The sequence below is a fragment of the Elaeis guineensis genome, chromosome 3 (genome assembly GCF_000442705.2).
Source record: "Elaeis guineensis isolate ETL-2024a chromosome 3, EG11, whole genome shotgun sequence".
Lineage (NCBI taxonomy): Eukaryota > Viridiplantae > Streptophyta > Magnoliopsida > Arecales > Arecaceae > Elaeis > Elaeis guineensis.
The window spans coordinates 92,466,569-92,480,928 of NC_025995.2; the positions used below are offsets into that span (position 1 = coordinate 92,466,569).

The 14,360-nt window shown below is 37.9% G+C and overlaps 2 protein-coding genes and 1 non-coding gene across 4 annotated transcripts; 1 reads left to right on the plus strand and 2 right to left on the minus strand.

Moving 5' to 3' along the window:
- The first annotated feature begins 1,857 nt into the window (after positions 1-1,857).
- On the plus strand, positions 1,858-8,459 carry LOC105042002 (sucrose synthase 2). 2 transcript variants are annotated; one of them, XM_010919097.4, is made up of 16 exons: positions 1,858-1,962; positions 3,315-3,453; positions 3,882-4,008; positions 4,106-4,257; positions 4,397-4,589; positions 5,082-5,200; positions 5,311-5,527; positions 5,642-5,737; positions 5,876-6,049; positions 6,281-6,397; positions 6,505-6,671; positions 6,762-6,986; positions 7,141-7,459; positions 7,600-7,844; positions 7,926-8,064; positions 8,156-8,459. In XM_010919097.4, exons 3-16 carry the CDS (start codon positions 3,904-3,906, stop codon positions 8,210-8,212), a joined length of 2,325 nt encoding a protein of 774 aa, XP_010917399.2. In that variant the 5' UTR covers positions 1,858-1,962; positions 3,315-3,453; positions 3,882-3,903; the 3' UTR covers positions 8,213-8,459. The 2 variants fall into 2 exon arrangements, with proteins under 2 accessions (XP_010917399.2, XP_073110090.1); XM_073253989.1 differs by lacking the exon at positions 1,858-1,962 and having other exon boundaries at positions 3,340-3,436; positions 3,855-4,008.
- Positions 8,460-8,939: 480 nt separating this feature from the next.
- On the minus strand, positions 8,940-9,011 carry TRNAP-AGG (transfer RNA proline (anticodon AGG)). The gene has a single exon. It is a non-coding gene; the product is annotated as a tRNA-Pro (tRNA).
- Positions 9,012-9,439: 428 nt separating this feature from the next.
- Positions 9,440-14,238, minus strand: LOC105042001 (kinetochore protein SPC24 homolog). Its single transcript, XM_010919095.2, has 6 exons — positions 14,071-14,238; positions 13,697-13,975; positions 12,207-12,348; positions 12,001-12,102; positions 10,005-10,078; positions 9,440-9,791 (listed from the first exon to the last, which is right to left on the minus strand). Exons 2-6 carry the CDS (start codon positions 13,872-13,874, stop codon positions 9,694-9,696), a joined length of 594 nt encoding a protein of 197 aa, XP_010917397.2. The 5' UTR covers positions 13,875-13,975; positions 14,071-14,238; the 3' UTR covers positions 9,440-9,693.
- Between the last annotated feature and the right edge of the window lie 122 nt (positions 14,239-14,360).

Consider the following 14,360-nt stretch of genomic DNA (forward strand, 5'->3'; position numbering starts at 1 on the left):
GATGAAACAAAATAGTGGTTTTTATTTTTCAAAATAGCTCATCTCCAATTAGGATTTTAACCTATTCTGATTCAAAGCACTTTTCACTTTTTTGGCGCCTGAACATCGATAATGGCATTAAGAGACATGGTGTTTGCCTTCAGCGATAAGCATCGGTGACTGGTCTTCGATCTCGACAACGAACGTAATATTTTCAATTTATATTAGATTTTACCCATAAATGTGTTATAATTTTAGATATTTTTTTCCCATAATTCTAATTCTTACATCATGGATTCATCAGTTAATCTAACAAATAATGTAAGGATTGCTTTAGCATCAAATCTTGATAGTGATTTTGAGTAGAAAATAATCCAAACCATTGATGAGAGGTGATAGAATGATGAAGTTAGATGAAAAGGGGTTGGAGGAGATAGAATTGCATTAGCTTTGATCTCTATCAATCTAAAAATCAAAATCTCTTCTTTCTATTTTAAGAAGGTGGAAAGGAGAGGTGATAGAAATTCAAAGGGAGGGATTATTGTGGTATAGAGAGGGTCTTTTTAGTCCCACATCAGTTGTGAGTTAAGAGAAGTATGGTTTATATGTATTGGAATCTTTCTTTTCCATGAGGCACTTTTTAAAAGGTAAAATCGTGAGGCCCGTGCGACAGTGCTAGAGGCCAAAGTAGACAATACCTCACACATGCAGGTGTAGAGTCAACCCAACCATCTGAACTATTCGACCCTGCTCACATATACTCCTCTTGACTAGGAGGCTATGTTATGGTGTAGAAAATGCCTCTTTAGTCCCACATCGGTTATATGGAGTCAACCCAACCATCCAACTATTCGACCCTGCTCACATATACTCCTCTTGACTAGGAGGCTATGTTATGGTGTAGAAAGGGTCCTTTAGTCCACATCAGTTATAAGTCAAAAGAGAGCATGGTTATATGGATTGAAACTTTCTCTCCTTATAAGGTGCTTTTAAAAGGCAAAACCATAAGCTTCGTACGACAGTGTAGAGGTCGAAATGGACAATACCTCATGCATGCGGTGCGGAGTCAATCCAATCATCCGAGCTGTTGACCTTTTGACCCATGACCACAATAAGAATTTTTTTTATCTATCACGATAAGTAGATGAAAATTAGAGCTAAAGTTTAAATTGAAAGAATTTAAAAAATTGGTGACTTAATTATACTACATAAAAATTTAAATAAAATTAAAAAAATTAAAAAAATATATTTTTTATATAATTAAGCCTAATACAAAACTAATTCGTCCAAGATGATTCTTTTTTCACCTATTATAAAATCTTATTTTTTCTCTTAGCTCTTTCTTTTATTTTCTCAAACAGATAAAAGAAAAAATATTTTAGTTTGATCAAACTCTAGGCCGTGGGATGAGACTATTGGCTGGCCATCCGGCCAGACCCATCTAAAGCCACCAGCTTTGAACTCGGCCAGCTACTCGGGTACGAAGAAACGGAGACCAACCATCCAATGAGTTGAAACCCTAGTCCAAAACGGGGAAAAGAGAGGAGAGAGAAAAAAAATTCCAATCCATTGGCAGAACTGTAGAGAGAGAAGCAAGAAAGAAAGAGTAAACAAATGGCGTGGAAATTTGAGCAAAACCGGAAGCCATGGCCGGAAGTGGTTTTAGAGGACAAGGGGCAGATAGAAGAAGCAACGAGAGGGGCGTCTTCGCGGAAAGGGACGTCTGGGCTTTTTCTTTCTTCTCGTCAGCGCCTACCGAGGAGCAGCCTCTGGAGGTGGAGCCCCATCCCTATATCCACTCTTCGTTTCCTACCTTCAGCCTATATAAAGAGGTTCGGGCTCTCTACCCCTTCATTCACTCGTTCGTTCTTTCTGTTTTCGTTCCCCTGTTTCTATTGTTGTGTAGTTGTCGCTTTTTTGTGGGTTTTTTTTTGCTTTCGGAGTCTTTTGGGGCTTGGGATCTCTGGTTCCGTTTCTCTGCAGGTAAATGTCTCTCTCCCCTGCCAAAAAATGTGTATTTTTTCCTTTTTTTTGAGCAGGAAAAGTCATCATCTTGATGGGAAAATGGAGTAGTTCGGTTTATGCTGGTAGCAATTTAATGCAAGTCATATGGATAAACTTTTGGTTTTATGTCTTGCTTTTCTTCTTCTCCTTTTGCTTGGATTCCTGCATCTTTGCTTGTTGAATAAAAGAAACATGTTTTTCTTATTAAACTTGTTCTGTTATCTGAAAAAAAAAAAAAAAAAACGTGATTTTTAATGTACTCGTCTGTTTCTTTTTCCTTCTTTAGGCGTCAGGTGAGCGAATTTTCTAGTTTAAACTAATTCTCCCCTACTTCCATGTCGAAATTTCCATAAAAACGAAGGATTTTTGCCACAAATTTATTGAATCTTAGCTGGAATTACTAGAGAATAAAGAAATCCCAACTTTAGGAAGGATTTTTTCATTTTCCTTTCCCTTTTTCTGAATTTTTTTAGAATGGTTCAGAACTGACCAAGTTGGAAGGCATCCCTTGTAGCCCCCAAAACGAAAAGGGACTCTTTTTTCTTACATGCTGGTCCTGTTCAAAACTTTCTAAACTCATAATAGAGAAAAGTTATTGGATAGGTTGGTATATGCGAGTAAGAACTCTTCCCTTCCCAGCGATAGGATTGGTGATTCTATGGATGAAAGAGGTTACTTTTTTTAACGTACAGAATGGGACACTTATTCTCCTTTGACCTGATATATATATATCTATATATGTATATATATACGTATATTATGTTTGCTTTCTTTGTTTAGTTCCGGGCTTATTATATATTTCTTAATCCCTCTGTCTTGGATTCTCGTCCCTCTCTAATTGTTCCCCTCTCTCTGTTGTCCGGTAAGAGTTTGCTTCTTCCTCTCTTTATTTCCGGTAAGAGTTTGCTTCTTGTTTGCTCCAGAAGTTATGATAAGTTATGATGGAAGACTTCTTAACTTGAACTTCTTAAGTTTTTATTCAAAGTTCTTGACTTCGCTCTTTTTTGGTATTTTCTCCCTTCCCCCCCCCCCCCAATATCAAGTGAATTGCATATTACTTTAGAGTTTTATCGTCAGAGTTTGGTACTGTAATCTGAAGTTTTGTCTTCTCCGTATTTTTTCCCCCCATATGGGAGTTAAGTATGCCAGTAATGATCCAAATCAAAAGATCTAGTTGTGTGGTCAGGAGATTTGAGATTTGTCTTTCTAGATGTTCCACTGTGTCATATGATCTAACCTCCTAGTCAATTATGTTAGCTTCTGTTAATGGAGAATTTTGTATTAGCACTTTAAATATGTGTTGTTAACATCTATCTTCTTCTTATTTGTAGTCTGGGGCATTCTGAGGCTTGAAGGAGATTGGAAGAGAAGCCATGGCAGAGCGCAAGTTGACTCGCATCCATAGTTTCCGGGAGCGTCTTGGTGACTCGTTGTCTGCCCATCCGAATGAATTGTGGCCCTGTTTTCAAGGTCTTGGATCAATTTTGTTTCTAAACTGGCATAATAAATTGTCCAAATTTGACATAGCATCTTAATCTGTGTTTTTGTTTAAATGCAAGTTATATTGCCCTTTTTATATGTATTTCTGTTTCACATACATCCTGAGACTGCTGGAAAAATTTGATCTTTTATGATTTCAGGCTCTATTTTTTGTTGAGTTTATGATCAGCAACATTTTGTTTATTTATATTATTTAGAGGACTTTAAACCTTTCCACCCATGTAAACTTTAGTTTTGGGATGCTGCGAAGAAAGTTGGGTCACTAAAATTGATTTCAATTGTAATATCTGTGGTTTATGCATTAGAAAACAAGAGAATTTAGTGGGTTAGCTGTGTTACATTGGATTCTTTCTTTGATTTTTTTTTTTGAGGGGATGTTTGTTTTCAATTGGTGGCAGATTTGTTAACCAGGAAAAGGGAATGCTGCAACCCCATCAATTGCTTGCGGAGTTTGAGGCTGTATTCTCTGAGGGAGAGAGGGAAGCACTGAAAGATGTCTTCGAAAGTGTTTTGAGAGCTGCACAGGTAATTTATAAATAGATCATAGCCAAGACACTGGTTATCATTTCATCTATAATTTTAGACCTTTGTAGTAATTTTTTGCTTTACTAATGTGATGCAGGAAGCAATAGTCATAGCCCCATGGGTTGCTCTTGCTATTCGGCCAAGGCCTGGTGTCTGGGAATATTTACGGGTTAATGTGAATGAGCTGGCTGTGGAGGAGTTGACTGTATCTGAGTACTTGCAGTTTAAGGAGCAACTTGTGAATGGAGGGTAGGCTATATAATTCAAAACATTCTAAACTGTGAAGAAATCCTCAGAATTTTCTATAATAAGTGTATTTTTCTAATTCTGCTCCTGTATAACCTATTGCCAATTGATTTTGTTTCATTCTTCCCTGCTGCTCCTCCAGTAACCAGGATAACTTTGTATTAGAGTTGGACTTTGAACCATTCAATGCTTCCTTTCCTCGGCCTTCACTGTCGAAATCAATTGGTAATGGAGTGCAGTTCCTCAATCGACACCTCTCTTCAAAACTGTTTCATGACAAAGAAAGCATGTACCCACTGCTTAATTTTCTTCGGGCACACACATATAAGGGAATGGTAAGTTGTCCGTTGATCTTGATATGGCATCTGTTTTTTTCCCAATTTCTTTGGCTGATTGAAGTTATTAACACCTATCCATGTTATTTCAGTAAATGTTATTCTTAAATCTGAATTTAGGCCTTTTGTAAAATTGTTACTCTTTTTGAAACAATTATCATAATCTTAATCTTATTATATCTGTAATAGTAAAAATTGACCTGATGTTTGAGGTTTTAAATGATCAGGATGAAATGGCTATCATGATTTTAATTATGAACTGTAAGTTGGATCTAGAAACTTAAAGTTTTTCTGATCCTAAAGATCCAGAATGGTTATATAACATCTCATCAGATGTGTAATATATATATATATATATATATATATTTGCCAATCTGAAATATCAGAACGAATTGAATGTCCATCAGAATATTGTTTCATTTAGCTATGAGTCCCCCCCCCGAAATCAAAAAGAATCGATAGTTTATCTTAATTTTTGATGTTGTCATGCAGACAATGATGTTAAATGATAGAATACAAAGCCTTAGTGCTCTCCAAGCTGCACTAAGAAAGGCAGAGGAATATCTGTTGAGTGTCCCAGCAGACACTCCATATTCGGAGTTTAATCACAGGTAGTTTTATGTATGTTTGTTCTCTATTAATAATATGGTTTGGAGTTATGCAAGATTTTAACTATAATGTCATATCTGACTGGATTGTTTCTCATTTGAACAATGTTTAGATTTCAAGAGCTTGGTTTAGAAAAGGGTTGGGGTGATACAGCGCAGCGTGTCAGCGAGACTGTTCATCTACTCCGTGATCTCCTTGAAGCACCTGATCCTTGTACCCTAGAGAAATTTCTTGGTACAATTCCTATGGTGTTTAATGTTGTCATCTTATCTCCACATGGATACTTTGCCCAAGCTAATGTTTTGGGATACCCTGACACTGGAGGCCAGGTAGAATACTTGAACGAAAATGGATCTGGTTTTGAAGATATTTCCACTTCTTCTGATTCCCTTTTTTCTGTCAATATTTTTTTTTTCTTGTCAACAAAAATTTTTGCTTTGCAGATAGTCTATATTTTGGATCAAGTTCGTGCACTAGAGAGTGAAATGCTTCTTAGAATAAAGCAGCAAGGTCTAAATATCACTCCTCGAATTCTTATTGTAAGTTTGAAAAACTATCTGACAATTCGTTTATTAAGTTCATTGATTCTATCTTCTTCAAGGCGGAAATCTGTAAAGGATACTGGTAGTTTTGATGCTATAAAAGCCTTCTTCTGAGACTGTTATGGTATCTTACAGGTGACTAGATTACTACCTGATGCAATTGGGACCACTTGTGGTCAGCGGCTTGAGAAAGTCCTTGGCACAGAGCACACACACATTCTGCGGGTTCCATTTAGAACTGAAAAGGGAATCCTTCGCAAATGGATCTCACGCTTTGATGTATGGCCTTACCTTGAAACTTACACTGAGGTAGATCTCTCATCCGATTTTTCTAAGCTTTTCTCTTTGCACTGGACCTTGTTCTTATTGTACTTACAGGTCTGTCCCTGAAGTTTTTAAGTTCTTTTGATGCTGCATATAATATTGATGAAATACATGATCATGATAAATTGGTCTATGAAATCCGATGGTTTGGTTTGCAGGCTCTTGCTGCATAAAATTTTCTGCAAATTTCTGAATTTATTTTTGTTTTGTGGATAGGATGTTGCAAATGAACTGGCTGGAGAACTGCAGGCAACCCCAGATCTCATTATTGGAAACTACAGTGATGGAAATCTAGTAGCATCTTTGCTGGCACATAAACTAGGAGTTACTCAGGTTTGCTACTTTATAACATCAAGTGATCTTTTATTTTCCTTTCTGAAACCAGACTGTCCCTGTCATCTACCCAAATTTACTATATCTGCATGTCCTTTTGTGTGCAGTGTACCATCGCCCATGCCTTGGAGAAAACAAAGTATCCAAATTCAGATATATACTGGAAAAAGTTTGAGAACCAGTACCATTTTTCTTGTCAGTTTACTGCTGATCTAGTTGCTATGAATTATGCTGATTTCATTATCACCAGTACTTTCCAAGAGATCGCTGGAAGGTATTGTTTCTCAGGAGTTTAGTCATCCTTTTGTCATACTAATTACTGATAAAATGGAACTGATATTTTCCAACATCTATGTTATATCAGCAAGGACACTGTCGGGCAGTATGAGTCTCACATTGCATTTACCCTCCCTGGGCTCTACCGAGTGGTTCACGGAATTGATGTATTTGATCCAAAGTTCAACATTGTTTCCCCTGGAGCTGATATGTCTATTTACTTCCCATACACAGAGGAGAGCAAGAGATTGACTTCTCTCCACCCTGAAATTGAGGAGCTCCTCTTCAGTTCTGTTGAGAACTCTGAACACAAGTAAAGATCTATTGACATCTCTTGAAGTTCCTTTATTCTCTCTCTCTCTCTCTCTATAAAATAATCTTTCAAGTTCTTTTCATCTAATGCTCTCATTTTATTTTCAAAAATCTCCTCTTTTAGTAGATAGTTACTGACTCGGACATTCGTGCAGGTTTGTATTGAATGACCGAAATAAGCCTATTGTCTTCTCGATGGCAAGATTGGACCGTGTGAAGAACATAACAGGTCTGGTTGAGCTGTATGGAAGGAATGCCCGTCTGAGGGAACTGGTCAACCTTGTCGTTGTGGCTGGAGACCATGGGAAGGAATCCAAGGATCTTGAGGAACAAGAAGAGCTAAAGAAGATGTACAGGCTCATTGATCAGTACAAATTGAATGGCCAGATCCGCTGGATCTCTGCCCAGATGAACAGGGTTCGCAACGGTGAGCTGTACCGCTACATCGCTGATACTAAAGGAGCCTTTGTACAGGTATAGTCTTCTGCTGTCTAATTCTTCTCTTCTAAGACAAATTGGTGCCTAATCCATTTGATAGTGGTGTTATGAGCCATGAATTGCGGCAATTGTTATTCTATAGAATTTTACTGATGTTTCTTTTCTTTTGGTTGAAGCCGGCATTTTATGAAGCATTTGGGCTCACAGTCATCGAAGCCATGACATGTGGCCTGCCCACATTTGCGACAGCTAATGGAGGGCCAGCAGAGATCATAGTTCATGGTGTTTCTGGCTTCCACATTGATCCTTACCAGGGCGACAAAGCTGCCGAGCTTCTAGTCAGTTTCTTTGAGAAATGCAGGGAAGACCCCACCCACTGGAATAAAATTTCACTAGGAGGGCTGAAGAGAATTGAAGAGAAGTAAGTGTTATGCCCCATGAAGTACTTTTCCACATTGTGTCTCTTGATTTCAAATGAGATCTGAAGCTTGTTACAATACAGGTATACTTGGAAGCTGTATTCTGAAAGGTTGATGACATTGGCTGGTGTTTATGGATTTTGGAAGTACGTCTCCAAGCTCGAGAGGCGAGAAACCCGTCGTTACCTTGAGATGTTTTATGCTCTCAAATATCGTAACTTGGTAAGTTTATCTTCTTTTATATATCTGCTACCCATGTATATATTTCAGTGAGTTGATTAAATGATTCATCTTTGCTGTATGTCCACTGCAGGCACGCTCTGTCCCTTTGGCTGTGGATGGAGAGACCACCAGCAATGGTCCGAAGTGATGACAAGGGGAGGTAGACTCTAGTGTTTGCTAGTGATTTAGGATTCAGATGGAAAAGCCTCTGTTATCTTCCTTTCTGTTCTTTCTTTTGGATTGGCACCTTTTTCTCCTTCCTTTTCTATTAGAATCATTTGTAAGGGCGTTTTTTGTGTTTTACCAAGTGTGGAAGACTGTTTGATGCTTTCTGAATGTGATTCTACATGTGAGGCTTAATGCAAAGTTCTGGGAAATACAAATACTTTATCTAACCTTATGTCTCTGCTCTGATGAATGGAATGAACGTATGTGTGCATAAAGCCAGCCAAACATGGTGCGACAATTATAGCAAGTGAGATAACAAAGACTTGAACAATGTATTTTGCTGCAGGAAGAACCCAGATTGTGTTAATAGAGACTTGGCTCGTATCATTGGGTAGGGCTGCAATTGGATCGATTTGAGATGGGATCTAGTCTAGCTTGTGGTGCAAACTATTAGGCTTGATCCTAAACACCACCTGATTCTCTGGTGCAACGTTGTTACTTGACCAGCCCATGGGCCAGAAAAATTTCCTCCACCGCTTGTAACTCAACTCTTTGTTAATAGAATTTGTTAATACATTCGACATGGTTACGAGTAAATTCTTAGAAGATGTTGGTCTTGAACTTAGAAACCATTAACAGAGTGCTGGCAGCTCTCCACCATATAAAATGGGGGGAAAGTAAAAAAGAACCACAAAAAAACTTTTGAAGGGGCATTCCGAGAATTGAACTCGGGACCTCTCGCACCCTAAGCGAGAATCATACCACTAGACCAAATGCCCGCTGCGGACAGTGTTTACTCCAGCAAATTCTTCTATCATCTAGCTTCCTTCTCAAGATATCGCCAGCGACTCACGCGATGTTCCACATTGGCGGAAGCCGAAACCTTCCGAACTGTTCGCAAATTACTATTTGGCACGGAAATTATTGCGTCTTCGTTAGAGAGAGCATTGAAACCTGGCAGTGGACGAAGGAGACTTAAGAGTTAGGCTCTTAAGCTTCGGCACTCAAACCACAAGTTTAAGCCTGCTTCTTCTCTACGGAAGCAGAATCACTGTTACCTGTTAATCTGTAAACCCAATCAATCTGTTCATGTCAATCAAGAAGGTGGCAAAACCTTCCAACTAATTTATACCTCCGGTGATGTTGGATTTAAAATCTTTCAAGAATCACTCTTGCACCTGCTTCCTAAGTGCTTCTCAAATCTGAATTTGTTTTAGAGCTTTAATTCATTGCTTTGGTGACAAGAAACAACTGAAATTTTCAAATACTGATATTAAGTAGCAGCAGTCTGATGGTAAGTCCACAATCCTTTGCCATTCATCATAGTATGACCCAAGAAGCTAACATGGTCACCCCACAAAAAAGCAGGAAGCTGACATAAGATTCATACATAACAGCTGAAAATGAACAGTAACTTGGTGATGCCTCAACTATGCCATCAGGAACTGGGTGATGAATAAACTATGCCATCTTCCACAATCTGTTGCATACCTCTATTGGAGATGCTGTGGGCTCGAACTCAAATTTCTCAACTTTCTTCTTGTTTCTCTCCACAATATCTGATTATTTTAAAGGACAAAACCCATTGAATCACATTATGTCAAATAAAGATCTCGAAAGACTTCCTAGAAGAAGTGCTCAGCAAAGAAAAGCTCAAGGAAATCCTTTAATTGGATTGGCAAGAGATTCTACTGAATAAATGGAGGAGGAAATTCCATTATACATACATAAAATAAGGAAATGCAAGTGCCTACTTCTGGTAAAAAGGATACAGCCAGAAATCTTGCCCTCATCTTCTAAATTTGGGATGATACTTGTCACTGAAGCACACATGGAAAGCAAATCTCTGCAAATAAAGAAACCAGATTATTTTAAAAACAGTCGATTAGCAGTAGATTAATAAATGCTTCACCTTATTGTAGATTGATGGAAACCATTAGCTTATTTAAAAGGGACACGCATACAAATGTAAGAACAAATATAAAAAGGGAGAAGCAGCGGCACTCCAGTTATTTGATATTGAATAGAGCTCTAATTGAATAATAAGAGGTAGAAAAACTTAAAGCTGAGTAGCGTTCAAAGAAAGTTGTGCAAAATGCAAATTTGTGACCTAGGAGTTGCCGTTTTCTCTCACATTAATCCATATCTGAAGTCTTCATACCTAGAGCATATTCTAGAATTAGCAGCATTTGTTAAATCTTCTCAATCAGAACACTTACACTATCTTCTATTGCTCTAAGAAGAATCAATGCTTTACAGGCTCTTGTCTGCTAGTGCAATTGCATATTACATGGCTCTCTTGAATCTTGATCTTTAAATTGAAAATGACCCGCAAGACAAATTTCTGTAAGGTATATCCAGAACTATGCTGCATAAGAACATAGAAGTTCTTGTTGTAACCATAACCTTAGTCTGCAGGTTTTATCCTATCTACATGGGATTTGCTTAACTGATAGAAATATTATCAGTATACTCTGAAAGAAATATCAATCTTGTACTTTAAGGATTTTCCATGGTTATCGCCTAAGTTGACAGCAATCCTCCATGTAATGGTGTTGAATTCTAATCATGGCAATTTCAGACAAGAGAAGGACCTAGTATGAGATCTAGAAGATGAATTATTAAGAAGGGAGGCACAACATACTATACATAATACTTGTAAACTAAGTTAATGCACCAAAAATAACCATTCAAGATTACGCTGAGCTTGTAAAGAATATGGACATATAGGGATAAATGAACGTTTCCAAGTTGGAGGCACAACTCAGAAGACAGAGCTGAAAGTTCATGCTAGAAAAGATCTGAACTTGTTTGTATAAAAGCATAGCTGATCTATAGATATAACCATAAGGCAGGACTGAAGATTGGCAGTCATCAACACAGTAGGTATAGCTTAGATTAAATTCCTAAAACTTTTACTGTGCCATGATGATCTACATTGGTGAAGGAGCAGCTAATAATGCAGGTATAAGTCCTGTAGGTTTTCTAAATTGCAAGGCCTATTTGTTGCATGAGAATTTTATACATTAGAATTATGCTCAGCAGTTACACGTACAATGCATCCATGCTATTGGAACCAACTATGTAACTCAGCCTTCAACATAACTCAATGCACTAAGATGGATACAAGCATCCTATGCTGACAAAGTTAAGATACAATAAATTCCACTAAAACATGTCAAATTTTATAGTATATGTAAAAGTTCTCTCATATAAAATGGTTCCACATGATGTTGAGAATATGTCAAAAGAATTCAACAGAGAAAAGATCACATAGAATATGCATAGGAAATATTAAGGAGATTATCGTGGTGCCAATATTTATGTGCACAATTGTCTGACATCCATCTGCCATTTTCTCCTTCATATTCGTATTTAGGTGTCAACTAGAAGGTAAAAGTGTTAAATTTTGTGGGGTGAAGTTCTATTGGCTATTTGTGAGGAAACAAGGCTCTTTGAGATGGAGCAAAGCCACAAAGGCATGTATTGAATTGCCATAATTATGGAATTTAGATGACCGGACAACAAATTCCTTTTAGAGCCCTTTGGTGTATCTTGTTTTGAGTACTCTTAATTCATGTTGTTCATGCTTCATATGACTAGTCCTGTTGCTTTCAGTGTTAAAAATAAAGTCCATATCAGGTGAAAAGTGGGGCATCTAAAATGACATTCGGGAAGCCTCAAAAAACTCAAATATTATTCAATATGAAAAATATACAAGAAGAATTTTGAAAATGCTGAGTGAAATAAAGACGCATAGATACTTACCGTGCAGTTGATATGTCTTTCTCTTTTTTCTTGATTATTTCTTTTCGTTCTTCAATTGTAACCATCTGATGTTCCAAATCACCAAGCTCATCACTGATTGTTGTGTTGTAGCACAATAGAGATAGGTCAGTAATGATTGAAACTCTGCCATTTCTAAATTAAATCTTTTTGAATATACAAGTATACTGAAATGAACTGAAACTTATCTTAGTTCCAGACAAAGCAGGCGTTCCTCTTGAAGTTTATCTTCTAATTCATTCTGAAGTTGTTGTAATTCATCATCAGCAATCGTCTCACATCGTGCCTTCTTTATCTTCTCCTGACATGCATTTATCTTTTTTTGATGGTCTGCAGTACAATCAGACACAAACATTTAACCAATAATGCTTGGCTAGGATAGCATGATACCATGAAGGAATTTAAGTTTTAAGGATCCTCAAAGAACCAAACTAAGTTTCACTAAGGAAAAATCCTAGAGCATATTCTCAGCGTTCTCACCTTGAGTCCTTAAAAGGCTTTCTCTTTTTCTTGATTCTTCTTGAGAATACAAAATCTACAATGACTGCTTTCTCTAAGCAGAAAATAAACTCTTCTTGTTCAGGGTTCTACCCAAAACACTTGCCTCCAGCATCTCAAATATATGATCACATGACAAACTGACAATGGCAATATTGATGCTTGGTGTATCTCTCGACAGGGTTGCGGATAAGCTGAACCCACAATTTGCAGCGCAGGTTTGGTTTATTAAATAAAAGGAATATATGATCTCGAGTAACTACAAATGTTCAGTCTTCATTCATTTTCTAATGAAAATGTTGAGCTGAGCTCAAGCTTCTGCTTATTTTTTACAAGCCCATAGATTTGGGCTTGGCCAATTTTTGAGTCAAGGTTTGAGTGCAGTTTGAGCTTAGCTTGTTTCCCAATCAGATGAGCTAAAAGAAGCCTGTCACTAAGCTGAGCCTAATTTGTTTAGCAACATCTTGGTTTACTTGCAACCTTAATTTTCCAGATAATACATATGGCAGCAAGAGCTATTAGGGTGCATGCCTTTAATAGCTTTGGAGTTTGAAGGATAAGAGTGTGAATTTTGAAAGATTGGTCTAGTTGCATTCTTTTGAATTATTTCTCCTTTCCTATGTCATTACTTAAGACAGGAATCACCTAAGATCATTTTGATAGAAGAATGTGGCCGTATGACATCTAAATTTGGGATGGATCTGATGTGTGTAAAACATAAGATAGTTATGGCAACTTATTAACATTTATCCAATTTGATCAGTTGTAGCATCATAAAATACGGAGGTTAGTAACTACAAATTATTTAAAATAAGTATTAGAAGAGAACCATGAAATATGTTTCATTTGAGGAGGTCGGGACCATCGCTCACTTCCTCAACCCCATATAGTGCACGAAAGACGAAAGTTAAGATTTTTGACATACTGTGTAACGGATCTGAAAAGGCCAGAGCATCTCCTGAGTTGCCATTAGTTCAATCAATATGAATTTCTTCACTTCTTTAAGGTTTAATGGAGAACTTATGGTTTAAAGATATTCTTTTGGTAAGACTTGTAGCATATAACTTCTCTTTTGCCTTTTTCTAATTCTAAGCTAAACCTCCAGCTATTAACCATCAGGAAAAACGAAAAAATTCAGATAAAATAAAAGTGGAAGACGAATAAATGGAGGGATACTGACGTTCTAATAAGCTTCGGATCTCCTGGGAGTCCGACTGACACAAGGAGCGGAGCATCTTTCCTCCCTCTAGCGATTGCATCAAGCTATCACCATCCTTCTTGTTCTTGAGGACTCCAACAAGATCATCCCCTAGCGAGAGAAGATTCTGAATGTCGACTCTTTTACCAGCATTCGCCATCAAAAAACACCAGAATCCCACCGCGGACGAGAGAATTCCCACTCTTTGATGAATAAAAACCCGATCTTTAGCTCCCTCCCCTTCCCACAAGTTCACTCCTCCTGCATCAAACACGTATAAAACAAGAAATTCCGATTCAAACCCATCACATTTCTCCAATTACTCCCAAATAATGAGAGAGAGGGAGGGGTTTAACCAGTGGCGGAGCCCCCGCCACCAAAGAACCGCTAGCTCCTTCCGCCGCCCGCCGCCCGCCGTCCGCCGCCGCCGCCGTCGGGTTTCGAGAAACCTTCCGTGTCCTGCTAGGTTAGGGAACGGGAGCAGAGTGGGGAGGGGGAAGAGGCTGAAGAAAAGCCATCGATGAAAACCCGCATATAAATTTATATAAAGATAAATTAGATCTGCCGTCCGGATTGTAATTAAATGCATCCTAGCCGCCCATATTATCATCAATCGCCTACGAAACCAGTAACCGCATAGGATGGT

Bases quoted from the DNA above. Each gene is read 5' to 3' on its own strand.
- LOC105042001 (XM_010919095.2), bottom strand. From the start codon at position 13,874: ATGGCGAATGCTGGTAAAAGAGTCGACATTCAGAATCTTCTCTCGCTA. The intron at 12,103-12,206 runs ATAAGTTTCAGT...GTGCTACAACAC, and splicing joins CTGCTTTGTCTGGAACTAAG to AACAATCAGTGATGAGCTTG. The intron at 10,079-12,000 runs GTAAGTATCTAT...CTTTATTTGCAG, and splicing joins AAAGACATATCAACTGCACG to AGATTTGCTTTCCATGTGTG.
- LOC105042002 (XM_073253989.1), top strand. From the start codon at position 3,357: ATGGCAGAGCGCAAGTTGACTCGCATCCATAGTTTCCGGGAGCGTCTT. The intron at 3,437-3,854 runs GTGGCCCTGTTT...TTTTTTTTTGAG, and splicing joins TCTGCCCATCCGAATGAATT to GGGATGTTTGTTTTCAATTG. The intron at 5,738-5,875 runs GTAAGTTTGAAA...GGTATCTTACAG, and splicing joins TCACTCCTCGAATTCTTATT to GTGACTAGATTACTACCTGA.